This window comes from Hypanus sabinus, chromosome 2 (assembly GCF_030144855.1).
Source record: "Hypanus sabinus isolate sHypSab1 chromosome 2, sHypSab1.hap1, whole genome shotgun sequence".
Taxonomy (NCBI): domain Eukaryota; kingdom Metazoa; phylum Chordata; class Chondrichthyes; order Myliobatiformes; family Dasyatidae; genus Hypanus; species Hypanus sabinus.
In genome coordinates this window covers 169967623-169982863 of record NC_082707.1, presented here as the reverse complement: position 1 = coordinate 169982863, position 15241 = coordinate 169967623, and the positions used below count along the sequence as shown (strand labels likewise).

The 15241-nt window shown below is 41.9% G+C and overlaps 1 protein-coding gene across 1 annotated transcript in view; it reads right to left on the bottom strand.

Annotated features, from left to right (window-relative positions):
• The window catches only part of pole2 (polymerase (DNA directed), epsilon 2), a 42780-nt gene extending 29162 nt beyond the window's left edge, over positions 1–13618 (bottom strand). The window contains exons 1-4 of the mRNA XM_059959408.1: positions 13457–13618; positions 5581–5681; positions 4816–4891; positions 3380–3457 (exon numbers count right to left, since the gene is read on the bottom strand). Of these exons, the coding sequence (XP_059815391.1) occupies positions 3380–3457; positions 4816–4891; positions 5581–5681; positions 13457–13521 (320 nt within the window). The 5' untranslated portion in view covers positions 13522–13618. The remainder of the gene's footprint in view (positions 1–3379; positions 3458–4815; positions 4892–5580; positions 5682–13456) is intronic.
• Between the last annotated feature and the right edge of the window lie 1623 nt (positions 13619–15241).

Here is a 15241-nt window from a genome sequence, read left to right as displayed (position 1 = left end):
TTCTTTAAAATCATTCCGATCGTTGACTGATTGTAGCTTAACGCTTTTCTAATGACCGATGGCGTTTCACCTCTTTCCGATCGCTTTATTATTTCCACTTCATTTTCAAACGCGATTATTTTCGTGAACAGAAACACTGCGGATTCAGATCTCTGCCGCTGGGTCCTAATGTCCACTGCACTGAGACAGGTTAAATAAGGTCTAGGGTTCTGCTGGGTCCTAAGATCCACCTCATTGAGACTTGAGCATCCACAAATTTTGGTATCCGCAAGGGATCGCGGAACCAATCCCTCGCGGATAAGGAAGGCTGACTGTATAAACTTTTACTTTGTTTATTTATGCATAATTCAATTATAGATGTAATTCTTATTTTTCTAAGTTATTGTCTGTTATGCATGTTATGCATACCACTGTGCTTCACACCCTGGTCCAGAGAAACATTGTCCCATCTGATTGTATACATGTATACAGTTAAATGGTACAAAACCACAGAAGACCATTTCAAATAATGCTCAAACTTCACAGGAGAAAATAAACTTTAACTATTGACCATAAATGCATTATACAAGTTCCATAGAGAAACAGAAATTTAGGGAACTGTCCAAAAAACATATTAGAAAGGATGTATTCATTTAGGATACATTACACACTAGAAGTTCCATCACAGATTATCAACCAATAGCAAAAAAAAACACCCATTAGGATTTATTCTAAGAGGTACAAAATTAAAAAGCTGGGAAATTATGCAAGATTTGTTATAAAATCTTGGTTTGACTCTACAGTCCTGTGAATGTTTCTGGCAGGATGAAATGATACACATAAAATATTCATGAGGAACATGTCAGAAATATGAAGGGATTTATTTTGAAAAGGATGTGCAGGCTGGAAAAATGACTGGGCATTTTTCTTTCATAAAAAGACAAAGGCAGAACTAAAATCATGAAAGGGTTTGACAAGAATAGATACGGGAAGGATGTTTCCACTTGTGGGGAAAAGCTTACCTACAGGTTACCCATACAAAATAGAGGCCAGGCAATCCAACAGGGAACTCAGAAGAAACTTTTTTTACTCAAAGAGGAACTCACAGCCAAGGTGAGTGTTCAAATTAGATAGCACAGATTGTATTTAAGGGGTACCTAGACAAGCAATGAGGAGAAACAAGCTGAGAATTATGCTAATAGATTTAGATGCAGAGAGAAAGGAGGAACCACGATTAGAACATAATCACCAATTTTGTTTGATTGTGCCGAAGAAGAAAAGGACTTATGAAAAGTTCAAAAAAACTAGCAACAATAGAGATCTAGAAGATTATAAGGATAGCAGGAAGGAGCTTAAGAATTAAATTAGGAGAGCCAGAAGGGGCCATGAGAAGGCCTTGGCAGACAGGATTAAGGAAAACCCCAAGGCATTCTACAAGTAAGTGAAGAGCAAGAGGATAAAACATGAGAGACTGGGACCAATCAAGTGTGACAGTGGAAAAGTATGTACGGAATCAGAGGAGATGACAGAGTTACTTCCTGACTACTTTGCTTCAGTATTTACCATGGAAAAGGATCTTGGCGATTGTAGGGATGACTTGCAGCAGACTGAAAAGCTTGAGCATGTAGATATTAAGGAAGAGGATGTGCAGGAGCTTTTGGAAAGCATACAGTTGGATAAGTCACCAAGACCAGATGGGATGTAACCCAGGTATTGTGGGAAGTAAGGGATGAGATTGCTGAGCCTCTGGCAATGATCTTTGCATCATCAATGAGGATGAGAGAGGTTCTGGAGGATTGGAGGTTTGTGGATGTTGTTCCCTTATTCAAGAAAGAGATTAGGGATAGCCCAGGAAATTATAGGCCAGTGAGTTTTACTTCAGTGGTTGGTAGGTCGATGGAGAAGATCTGAGAGGCAGGATTTATGAACATTTGGAGAGGCATAATATGATTAGGAATAGTCAGCATGGCTTTGTCAAAGGCAGGTCATGCCTTACAAGCCTGATTGAATTTTTTGAGGACGTGACTAAACACATTGATGAAGGAAGAGCTGTGGATGTAGTGTATATGGATTTTAGCAAGGCATTTGATAACGTACCCCATGCAAGGCTTATTGAGAAAGTAAGGAGGCATGGGATCCAGGGGAACATTACTTTGTGGAACCAGAACTGGCTTGCCCACAGAAGGCAAAGAGTGGTTGTAGACAGGTCATATTCTGCATGGAGACTGGTGACAAGTGTTGTGCATCAGGGATCTGTTCTGGGACCCCTACTCTTTGTGATTTTTACAAATGATCTGGATGAGGAAGTGGAGGGATAGGTTAGTAAATTTGCTGATGACACAAAGGTTGGGGCTGTTGTGGATAGTGTGGAGGGCTGTCAGAGGTTACAGCGAGACATTGATAGGATGCAAAACTGGGCCGAGAAGTGGCAGATGGAGTTCAAACCAGATAAGTGTGAAATGGTTCATTTTGGTAGGTCAAATATGATGACAGAATATAGCATTAATGGTAAGACTCTTGGCAGTGTGGAGGATCAGAGGGATCTTGGGGTCTGAATCCATAAGACACTCAAAGCAGCTGCACAGGTTGACTCTGTGGTTAAGAAGGCATACTGTGCATTGGCCTTCATCAATTGTGGGATTGAGTTTAAGAGCCAAGAGGTAATGTTGCAGCTATATAGGACCCTGGTCAGACCCCACTTGGAATACTGTGCTCAGTTCTGGTCGCCTGACTACAGGAAGGATGAGGAAACCTTAGAAAGGGTGCAGAGGAGATTTACAAGGATGTTGCCTGGATTGGGGAGCATGCCTTATGAGAATAGGTTGAGTGAACTCGGCCTTTTCTCCTTGGAGTGATAGAGGATGAGAGGTGACCTGATAGAGGTGTATAAGATGATGAGGGGCATTGATCGTGCGGATAGTCAGAGGCTTCTTCCCAGGGCTGAAATGGCTAGCGCAAGAGGGCACAGTTTTAAGGTGCCTGGAAGCAGGTTCATGAGAGGAGATCATCAGAGGAGATGTCGGGGTAAGTTTTTTTATGCAGAGAGTTGTGAGTGCATGGAATGGGCTGCTGGTGCTGGCGCAAACAATAGGGTCTTTTAAGTGACTCCTGGATAGGTACGTGGAGCTTGTAAAAATAGAGGGCTATAGGTAACCCTAGGTAATTTCTAAAGTAAGGACATGTTTGGCACAGCTTTGTGGGATGAAGGGCCTGTATTGTGCTGTACGTTTACTATGTTTCTATAAATGCCCTGTTTCTTTACCATACATTCTATCTAAATCAGAAGTTGACTCCAAATCTTATCTATTCTTGAAAGATAAAATCGCTATCTTGCAAACTACACTACTCATATAAAATTATTTAGAAGACTGGGCAGAGCATAAAAATAACCAACACTCACGGTAAAAACTTCTTCTTTTCCGAATTGTAGATATAACGAGGGATATCAAATGCACCAATTATATTGAAAACATGTTCTCTGCAAACATAATTGCGAATTTGCTTATTAAAATTAAAGATACACACTGATGTTATATTTAGTTGAACAGACAAAAATGACATTATGAGAACTAATCCTCAATGATGTAAAAGCCAACTTGTTCGCTCCCATTACAATTTGCTTTTTACAACATTGCACACATTTCTATTTATCCTCGACCCTGTTATAGTCATTTGGCATTTTGAGGTATACGGCAGCAACTAAGGGATTGAGATCAATACTAAAATGGAATGAGAAGCAAGGACCAAAAATGAGAGACAATCCGTACTCTAAAATACATCTTATCTTAAATTATAATCCCTGAATGAGGTAAATGAGAAAGCGATATAGGGAACAGTTCTGTTTGCTTCATATAGAGTTCCAATACTTTCACAAATCTCATCTCACTGAAAGAAGCTTCATGCACCCCTGGGTTTACATGACTAATACTGGACGACCCTAACCATTTGAATGCTGGCTCCTATGATAACATGGAATTTTATCACCAGTTACTGTTCTGTCTTTCCAGGTTGGATCAGTAAATTGGACTGTGGAATACCACAGCCATACTGAACTCAATTCATAGTCAGGAGACACGTCATTGATTCTAACATTTAGCGTCACTCGATCCCACATTTTCACTACCATTTCAGTGTTTGCAAACTGCAGCTTCTTTGCTTTAATTCTTTGCGTCATTGTTTCTTTTACCAATCACCTAAAATTGTTATCTGTTGGTTGCTGACACATATCCCAGTAGAACTGGTTTTACTTTGTTTACTCAACCATACTATATGGATAGTTTTGGTAATGTAGAAAATTTACTCTTTATCATCTCTGCTCAAAAAGAAAAGCTTAATTATTTCCATTGCAAAATGACTCAGCATGAAAGACACTGGAATTGAAAAGCTTTATCAGAAAATGAAAATGACTCTGGAACTAAACTTAAGTAGTCCCTCAAAACAGGAGAGCAGGAAGTTTCAGCTTTTACAAGTCCCAAATGAGAACAAGTTGAACAGACTTTGTGCCATACAAATTTAACCTGCAGTGGACCTTCGCTGTTATTGAGGATTCAAATCATCAAAGTGGGTTTGCTTCCTATCCCTTTCAACACTTTCACCTTGAACACCCAAAATTCCCAACCATCTTACTTATGGAATGCAAATACCCCAATTTTAAAAAACCTAAACCCTTGAACCATTTTAGCAAAACTTTGGTTCCCAAACTTTTACGACTTTGCCTGAAGGAGGTTAAAGTTTCTGTCAGCATATACTTGCATGATGTTGATAATTAGAAAACTACTGAGAATGTTATGCACATTTCTTGTCACGAATAACAAGCAAATTTTCCAGTTGGCGTACATTGTTTCGTCACATGTCTGACTGCATTCCTGGACTGCTGCTTCCACCATTGATTGCTCTATCATGTTACAACTCACTGAAAAACAGAAAAGTACAAATCAAAGGGATGGCTTTTCTTCCTTTACCTACAATGTTTTGTTTTACAGAATAGGTGGATTTACCAGACCCAAGATCTTGGCGCTCAACCTGTTCTGAGCCCCCAAACATCCATGATTTTAAATAGCACTTTGTTTTCATCCACCATCAGCGACTGTCACATCTTACCACCACTCCCTCTCACCCGCATCACCAAACGTCTCTGCTCCCTCTCCTCCTTCATGATGCCAAGCAGTTCTTCCTGGCCCTGACATTTGTTGATGTGGCAATGTAAAATTTTGTTTTACAATGCTTCATTGAAACTTGTCAGCATATTTACTTTATTAAAAGCAACTTCACGCTATTGGTATTGTTTATATTTCTGCTTACAATAGTGTGCACACAACTTCCTGGTTGACATACATTTAACTCAAAGGTAAAGGAAGTCACTGTGCAGATCGTGAATTTTGGAATTTCTAGATGTATCCAAGGCTAACACATACACAAATTTTCACACAGATTTACAGATCCAAAAGCAACTCTGGGTCAAATGCACCAAATTCCAGAATTACTATTGCAATCAATGCAAACTTATTTCCATGCTAAAAGATTATAAGAAATCTGAGCCTCACATTTCACTCCACATCAAACTTAGTCCATAAATGTTCAGTACTTTCAAGAACAACTTACATGGCTGCTTTTCTACTGCATCAATAATACGTTCGATTGTATCTTCAAGCTCTGACTCACTGACTGATTCCAGGACATCCACGAGAAATTTGGCAGCGTTACTGATCAGAGAAAAAAAAGCAGAAAATTATGAAGGTTTTTACTAATTGCTAACTATCACAGTTTATTACTGGAGGAATGCAGACATAATCTGTTCAGCATTATTAAGATTAGGGCCTTTAGGGATCAAAATGTGGCCTTTGAATGGAGAAAGAGTGTGAAATATTAGGTGGGGCAAACAATAAGATGAACACACACGCTACTCATGCACTGTTTGCCCCACACCCATCAGGCGGAGGCTGCGTAGCATCCACACCAGGACCTTACTTACTGTCCATTGTGCTGCTTGCATTTAGGACATCAATGAAGGTCCTCTATTCCTGATGATGCTCAGGACTTCCTTCATCACGTCAGTAGCTTTCACCACAGTCAGTCATGCAGACTCAGGAACAGTACTGCACTCAGATGTAGAAGGAATCTTCATTGCTGTTTCCGTAATGATTTATTTTACCAGTTAGGGTTGTTATCTCTGGGCTGAACCTGGAGGACCGATGGACCACTCTTAGTCTGGCCTCTACCTTTTGACCCCTTTGGCATGGGTGACCCTACCAAGAGTCAAAGCATAAAGCCCTGACTCCAGCCAACAGAGCTCTCTGGGTCATTGAGACACGCAACCCTCCAAACCCTACGACAAGGATGTGGTCCTCTAGGATAACACCAGGACCACCAGACTCAAAATCAATTAGATTTCACCAAGCAGTAAGGCTGAAAACCTTCAACCACTAACCCACCCCTCCATGCCCTCAAACACCACTTTGTCAGTCACCATATGTACAGACACTCCTCTGTCCTGGCATCACTTTATGGGCACACAATCAATCTATTTATACAAGCGATATATCTATTGATATTTATTGCATTTTTAATTAGTATTATTGTGTTCCTTATCTATTATGTTTTTTTTGGTACTGCAACAATCATTTTGTCCTCTGTACAGAAAATGACATTAAAACATTTTGAATCTTGAAGGTTGCTTCATCTTGAAAACAGATGAAGAACCAGGCCCATAGTAAATATACTGTCATCTGATAAGTGATGCAAAGGAAGAAATTTTAGAAACTGACCATCATTTTCTAATCCTTCTAAGCTACAGGAATGATCCCAGTGCTACTAATGTACCTTTTTATTTAAAATGGAAGAGAGGAACCAAGTCATTAGCTTAAGGGTGAAGGGCAAATTATTGCAATCAATCATTAAGGTATAGACATTTATCTAGAAGGGACATCGAATGTGAATGTCAAGGGAAAGTTTTGCTCAACTAACTTGAAACAGCTTTTTTTGAGGAAGTAACAAAGCAAGTCAATGAGATCAATGCACTTAATGTAAACTACATGGATTTTACCAAAACTCACAAGTCCAAGATGGCAAACTTGTGTAAAAGGTAAAGTTCCTGGATTTCCATAGAAGAGTGGCAAACCAGGTGGTGTGATGGTCCAGGGACCAGGATCCGATCACGACCTCTGGGGCTGTAAATACAAAGCTTGCATATCCCTTCTATGATATACAAGAAAGGATATCTTGCATATCATAGAAAGGACCTGGTCACAACATATCGATGCAGTTATTAAGAAGGCAAGACAGCGGCTATACTTCATTAGGCATTTGAAGAGATTTGGTATGTCAACAAATATACTCAGAAACCGTGATGAGCATTCTGACAGGCTTCATCACTATCAGGTATACTGCACAGGACAGAAAGAAGTTGCAGAGGGTTGTAATTTTAGTCAGTTCCATCTTGGGCGCTGGACTACAAGTACCCAGGACATGTTCAGGGGGTGGTGTCTCAGAAAGGCAGTGTCCATTATTAGAGACCCCCAGAAGCCAGGGCATGCCCTTTTCTCACTGTTATCATTAGCTAAGAGGTACAGAAGCCTGAAGACACACACTCAGCGATTCAGGAACAGCTTCTTCCCCTCTGCCATCAGATTCCTAAATGGACATTGAACCCTTGAACACTACCTCACTTTTTAAATACATATTATTTATTTTTGCACAATTTTTAATCTATTCAATATACATATACTGTAATTGATGTACTTATTTATTATTATTATATATATTTTTTCTATTTTATATATTGCATTGAACTGCTGCTGCTAAGTTAACAAATTTCATGACAAATGCCAGTGATAATAAACCTGATTCCGACCACATGGATTTCCACTAGCGGCTGCCCTTTCCTCCCGCATCCCAAAAGATGTTCGAGTACGCAAGTTACCCTTCAGTGTAGGTTAATGGCAAAAAGAATCACAGGAGAATTTATGAGCATGTAGAAGAACAAGCTGTGGGGCCTTGGGGAAATTGGAGAGGAGGAATGGGACTTTGCACCCCAGGATCCTGCACATGCTCGATGCTTTCTTCTTTGGTTATGAACAAGCCGAAGATAAGAAACAGGACCTAAAATTGCCTCAGCAGAAAGGTACAGCAATTGTAATTGTCGATGGGCTGTTACCAGTGTGATTTCACTGTGCACAGTACCCAGTTCCTTGCTTACATTGTATACCACTGATACAGACTTGTCTAAAAGCACCACAAAGAGGCTCACAGCAAAATGGCTATGTTAATTAAAACGAGACAGACTTTGAATTAGAGAAATGTATAGTAAAGTGGCATGTGGAACTCAGTCCAGGTGAAGTGTGAGGCAATGTCAAATAAGTACCAGGATAACGATCGCTAAGGAGAAACAGAGAGACCTTGTATGTGTCCAGATCCTTAAGGATAGCGAGGTGGATCAATAAGGTGGTTAAAACAGGGTACTGAGTGCTTTCTCATATGAGGTAAGGGGCAAAGACATGAGTGGGGGGGGGGATTTTACAGAACCGTATACAGTACAGTGTTAGCTAGGCCACACTACTGAAAGGTTATACTGGGGAGAGTATAGAGGATGATTAAAAAGACATTGCCAGGACTGGTCAAGGAAAGTAAGGCCTATGAAATTATGGGGAGCCTAGGTGGATTACTACCCTTTACCCATTATCACTGATTTTGTAACACCATCAGGCCCAAGTTGGCCAGTTGTACAGGATACAATTGCCAGACTCTGCCTGCAGCAAGAGTGAACCACACAGGGGATACTTGTCCTTGTCTATCTACCGCTGACAGATACATCAATCCATGACAACACTGGTAGGAGAGATCACTGCACAAATGTTGAGGAGGCAAAAAGTCCCATTATGTGTCCTAACATCAAAATGAGATGAACTCAAACCATATTCCAACTCAAAAGGAGGCAGTCATGGTTTGCTCTGGGACATCAGTAACTCCAGCATTGTATCCGGCAGTGTACCAGTCAGTGGAGAGTATATTAGCTATTGCATCATGGCTGGTATGGGAACTCCAATGCCCAGGAACGGAAATGGCTGCCGAAAGTGGTGGGTTCAGCCCAGTCCATCACAGGCAAATCTCTCCCCACCACTGAGAGCGCTGCCACGAGAAAGCAGTGTCCATCAAAGACCCACATCATCTGCGCCATGCTCCCTTCCCACTAATATCATTCAGCAGGAGATACGGAAGTCTTAAGTCCCACACAACTAGATCCAAGAACAGTTATTACTCTATAACCATCAGGCTCCCGAAGCAGCGTGGATAACTTTGTTCACCACTACTCTGAACCTGCACACTCACTTTCAAGGACTCGTGTTGTTGGTATTACTTTATTTATTTGTACAGTTTGTCTTCTTTTGCACATTGTGTTTGACTGTATAGCTTTTCTACATAGCTTATCTACATCTATAGCTTTTCATGAAACTCTATTGTATTCCCCCCCCCGTAAATGCCTGCAAGAAAGTGAATCGCAAAGCAGTATATATGGTAACATGCAGAATATGTTCTTTGATAATCAATTTGCTTTGAATGTTTGAACTTTGAACTCTGGGTCCACTGTTACCATGGAGCCAAAACATCCATCCTTGGTCAATGGAGTTTTGTAGTGAGGCACGGAAGGAGCTGCAGCAGGTATGAAGTCTCAAAGAGAAGCTGCATGTGCAGATGTACAAGAAACAGAACAAAACGATCCCATAACCAACAGACCAGCTGAAAGCTCTGCAGTCCTGCCCCATAGAGTTATGACTTTGTGATCAGTCAAACAAAAGCCAACTTGTAAAACATTTAAATCCCGAATGATGGTGGGATCCAGCACGCAAGTACATCAGACATGGCTGAAACAGTTGTGGCCAAGTTGTGAAATGATTGTGGACTTCAGAAAGAGCAAGACAAGGGAACACACACCAGTCCTCATAGAGGGAACAGAAGTGGAAAGGGTGAGCAATTTCAAGTTCCTGTGTGTCAACATCTCTGAGGATCTATCCTGGGCCCAAAATATTGATGCAGCTACAAAGAAGGAATGACAGTAACTATACTTCATTAAGAGTTTGAGGAATCAGAATCAGGTTTATTATCACCGGCATGTGACACGGAATTTGTTAACTCAGCAGCAGCGGTTCAATGCAATACATAATCTAGCAGAGAGAGAGAAATAATAAATAAAACAAGTAAATAAATTACGTATATTGAATATTTTAAAAAGTACAAAAACAGTAATATTAAAGAAGTGAGGTAGTGTCCAAAGCTTCAATGTCCATTCAGGAATCAGATGGCAGAGGGGAAGAAGCTGTTCCTGAATCACTGAGTGTGTGTCTTCGGCTTCTGTACCTCCTACCTGATGGTAACAGTGAGAAAAGTGTCTTGCCTTCTTTACATCAATATGCTGGGACCAGGTTGGATCCTCAGAGATCTTGACACCCAGGAACTTGAAGCTGTTCACTCTTTCCACTTCTGAACCCTCTGAGGACTGGTATGTGTTCCTTCATCTTACCCTTCCTGAAGTCCACAATCAGCTCTTTTGTCTTACTGACGTTGAGTGCCAGGTTGTTGCTGTGGCACCATTCCACTAGTTGGCATATCTCACTCCTGTATGCCCTCTCGTCACCACCTGAGATTCTACCAACAATGACTGTATCATCAGCAAATTTATAGATGGTATTTGAGCTATGCCTAGCCACATAGTCATGAGTATACAGAGAGTAGAGCAGTGGGCTAAGTGGTGTGCCAGTGTTGATTGTCAGCGAATATATTATCACCAAACCGCACAGACTGTGATCTTCTGTTTAGGAAGTTGAGGATTCAATTACAGAGGGAGGCACAGAGGCCCAGGTTCTGCAACTTCGCAATTTGGTATGTCATCAAAGACACTTGCAAATTTCTACTGTTGTACCATGGAGAGCATTCTAACTGGCTGCACCACCATCTGTTATGACAGGATACTGCACAGGATCAAAATAAACTGCAGAGAGTTGTAAACTTAATCAACTACATCATGAGCACTCGCCTCTGTGGCACTCAGAACATCTTCAAGGAGCGATGCCTCAAAAAGGCAGTATCCATCATGAAGGACCCCCATCACATGCTCTGTTTTCATTGCTACCACGAGGGAGGAGGTACAAGAATCCAAAGGCACACCCTCAGCGATTCTGGAACAGCTTCTTCCCTTCTGCCATCCAATTTCAGAATGGGCATTAAATCCATAAACACCACCTCACTTATTTTTATACTATTTTAGTATTTATTATATATTTCTCAAGCTTTATGGATGGTGTGTATGTGCATAGAACATAGAGTAGTACAGCACAATACAGGCCCTTCAGCCCACAATGTTGTGCCGACCCTTAAACCCTGCCTCCCATATATCTCTCCACCTTAAATTCCTCCATATACCTGTCTAGTAGTCCTTAAATTTCACTCGTGTATCTGCCTCCACCACGGACTCAGGCAGTGCATTCCAAGCACCAACCACTCTCTGAGTAAAAAACCTTCCTCTAATATCCCCCTTGAACTTCCCTCCCCTTACCTTAAAGCCATGTCCTCTTGTACTGAGCAGTGGTGCCCAGGGGAAGAGGTGCTGGCTGTCCACTCTATATAACCATATAACGATTACAGCATGGAAACAGGCCATCTCAGCCCTTCTAGTCCGTGCCGAACGCTTACTCTCACCTAGTCCCACTGGCCCGCACTCAACCCATAACTTTCCATTCCTTTCCTGTCCATATACTTATCCAATTTTACTTTAAATGACAATACCGAACCTGCCTCTACCACTTCTACTGGAAGCTCATTCCACACAGCTACCACTCTCTGAGTAAAGAAATTCCCCCTTGTGTTACCCTTAAACTTTTGCCCCTTAACTCTCAATTCATGTCCTCTTGTTTGAATCTCTCCTACTCTCAATGGAAAAAGGCTATCCACGTCAACTCTATCTATCCCCCTCATAATTTTAAATACCTCTATCAAGTCCCCCCTCAACCTTCTACACTCCAAAGAATAAAGACCTAACTTGTTCAACCTTTCCCTGTAACTTAGGTGCTGAAACCCAGGCAACATTCTAGTAAATCTTCTCTGTACTCTCTCTATTTTGTTGACATCTTTCCTATAATTCGGTGACCAGAACTGTACACAATACTCCAAATTCGGCCTTACCAATGCCTTGTACAATTTACTCTATCTATTCCTCTTAATATCTTGTATACCTCTGTCACGTCTCCTCTCATCCTCCTTCTTCCCAAAGAGTAAAGCCCTAACTCCCTTAATCTCTGATCATAATCCATACTCTCTAAATCAGGCAACACCCTGGTAAATCTCCTCTGTACCCTTTCCAATGCTTCCACATCCTCCCTAAAGTGAGGCGACCAGAACTGGACACACCCCAAGTGTGGCCTAACCAGAGTTTTATAGAGCTGCATCATTACCTCGCGACTTTATCCCACGACTTATGAAAGCTAACACCCCATAAGCTTTCTTAATTACCCTATCTACCTGTGAGGCAACTTTCTGGGGTCTGTGGACATGTACCCCCACCAGATCCCTCTGCTCCTCCACACTACCTAGTATCCTGCCATTTTTCCCTCAATCCAGGATCCTCTAACGGAGGCCGGGGAGCTTGAGGATTTGGTGCAGTATCCTTGCTGTTCCTAATAGCTCTTTTGGACTGAGATCTCAGCTGTTGTTTCCGGGATTTGTTGGAGCCACTGGGAGAGTGTGCCTATCACCACCAGGATTACTCTGCCTTTAACCTTCCACATCCTTTCTCTGGGCTCTTTCAAGCCCTGGTATTTCTCCAGCTTCTCATATTCTTCCTTCCTGATGTAACTGTCATTCGGGATTGCCACATATTGCTGTCTTCTGCTCCTTGTCTAGTATAACTATGCAATATAGACACACATACCCACACACACTCTATTGTTTACTCCCCCCCCCCATTACTATGTACTGCCTTGCACTGCTGCCGCAAAAGACAACACATTTTACGACATATGCTAGTGATAGCAAACCCGCTGTAGACGGCACCATCTCAACGACAATTCCGGCAATAAATCCTTGACAGCAATGATCGGACTCTGGAAAACTAACTAAACATTTGAAGTAATGTAGTCCGATGACTCTGCCACCAAGAGTCACTTGTGTTATATTTTCGTTGACTTCCCACTGATTTATTGTAATCACCACACATACACAAGGAGAGAGTACGGCAGTCGCCTCGCAATATAAAAACAGCAATGTGTTCTACAATGAATATGTCGTCTGAGAGCTCGCTTACATTTCAACAAAGACAAAACTCTTTGCAATTAATTATGTTTGTACGGACTCGAGTATTTCATTACATTCGGGAGCGAGTCCCAATAAGTAAACATAAACCGCTTTATCGCCTACTGAAAAGTCTTTGCTAATACGGATGAATAATCTATGACAGTTACAGATATTGCACTCTGGAATGTTTTCCACTTACGATCTCAGAATTAATCCGTGCATTTTAAAAACAGCCGAAACTTTACTCTTCACTTGGGACGCCATCCTGCAGCTTTGGCGCCAAACTGCAACTCCGTCACAAACAGAGAGCGTACTGGGAAAGAGCGCCACCCCCGTTCATTCATAAACTTCACACTGGGCCCGCTCGCCTCTCATTGATGCCATACAGGAGATTTTATGTCCTCCCCTCTCCGAGTTTCAGTCCAACCTTCATGGAATTCCCATCCCCTTGATGTTTGGCCACTTCTACAGGTATTTAGGGATTTAGTTATTTTAGTTAAATACCATATGAGTAAGATAAAATGTGGTTCTTAGTTGTGTAAGAAATTAAACATATTTGATAATTGAATTGACTTTATTACTTATATCCTTAATAAATTTGCAGTAAAAATCTTTATGTTATGTCTCCACCTAAATGTGCAATCTATAGTAATTTATAATAAATATTATGTACAACAGGACAGTCAATATAGCTTAGAAATATAATCGTATCAGTGTGAATTAAGCAGTCTGATGGCCTGGTGGAAGAAGCTGTCCCAGAGACTGCTGGTCCTGGCTTTTACGCTGTGGTACCGTTTCCCGGATGGTAGCAGCTGGAAAAGGCTGTGGTTGGAGTGACTGGGGTCCCCAATAATCTTTCTACACTCCTGTCTTTGTAAATGTCCTAAATAGTAGGAAGTTCACATCTGTAGATGTGCTGGGCTGTCTGCACCACTCTCTGCAGAGTCCTGCAATTGAGGGAAGTACCAGGCAGTGATGCAGCCAGTCAGGATGCTCTCAATTGTGCCCCTGTAGAAAGTTCTTAGAATTTGCGTCCATACCAAACCTCTTCAACTGTCTGAGGTGAAAGAGGCGTTGTGCCTTTTTCACCCCACAGCCGGTATGTACAGACCACATGAGATCCTCGGTGATGTTTATGCTGAGGAACTTAAAACTGTTCACCCTCTCAACCCTAGATCCATTTGTCAATAGGGATTAGCCAGTCTCCATTCCTCCTGGAGTCCACAACCAGCTCCTTTGTTTTTGCGACATTGAGGGAGAGGTTGTTCTCTTGACACCACTGTGTAAGGGTGATGACTTCCTCTCTGTAGGCTGCCTCATTTTCATTTGAGACTAGGCCAATCAGTGTAGTATTGTCAATTAATTTAATTAGCAGATTGGAGCTGTGGGTGGCGACACAGTCATGGGTATACAGAGATTAAAGGAGGAGGCTCAGGACACAGCCTTGAGGGGCACCTGAATTGAGGGGCAGAGATGAGGGAACCCACTCTTACCACCTGCCAGGGAGCTGACAGGAAGTCCAGGATCCTGTTACACAAGGCAGGGTGAAGGCCAAGGTCTCTGAGTTTCTTGTCGAGCCTGGAGGGAATTATGGTGTTAAATACTGAACTGTAGTCCAAGAACAGCATTCTCACTTGAGCATCCTTCTTCTCCGTAAGGACGGTGTGTAGCGCAGTGGCTATTGCGCCATCTGTCAATTGGTTGTGTCAGTAGGTGAATTGTAGGGGGTCCAGTGTGGGTCTGCATGCTGCAGATGAAGTCCTTAACCAGCGTCTCAAAGCATTTGCTTTTTATTGAGGTGAATAGGATAGGACGCCAGTCATTCAGACATGTTACCTTGCTCTTTTTAGGTACAGGAACAATGGTGGATGTTTTGAAGCAGGAGGGCACTCTACACTGGGAGAGGGAGAGATTAAAAATGTCCGAAAACACACCTGCCAGTTATGCCACGCACGCCCTGGAATGTCGTCCGGTCCCACAGCCT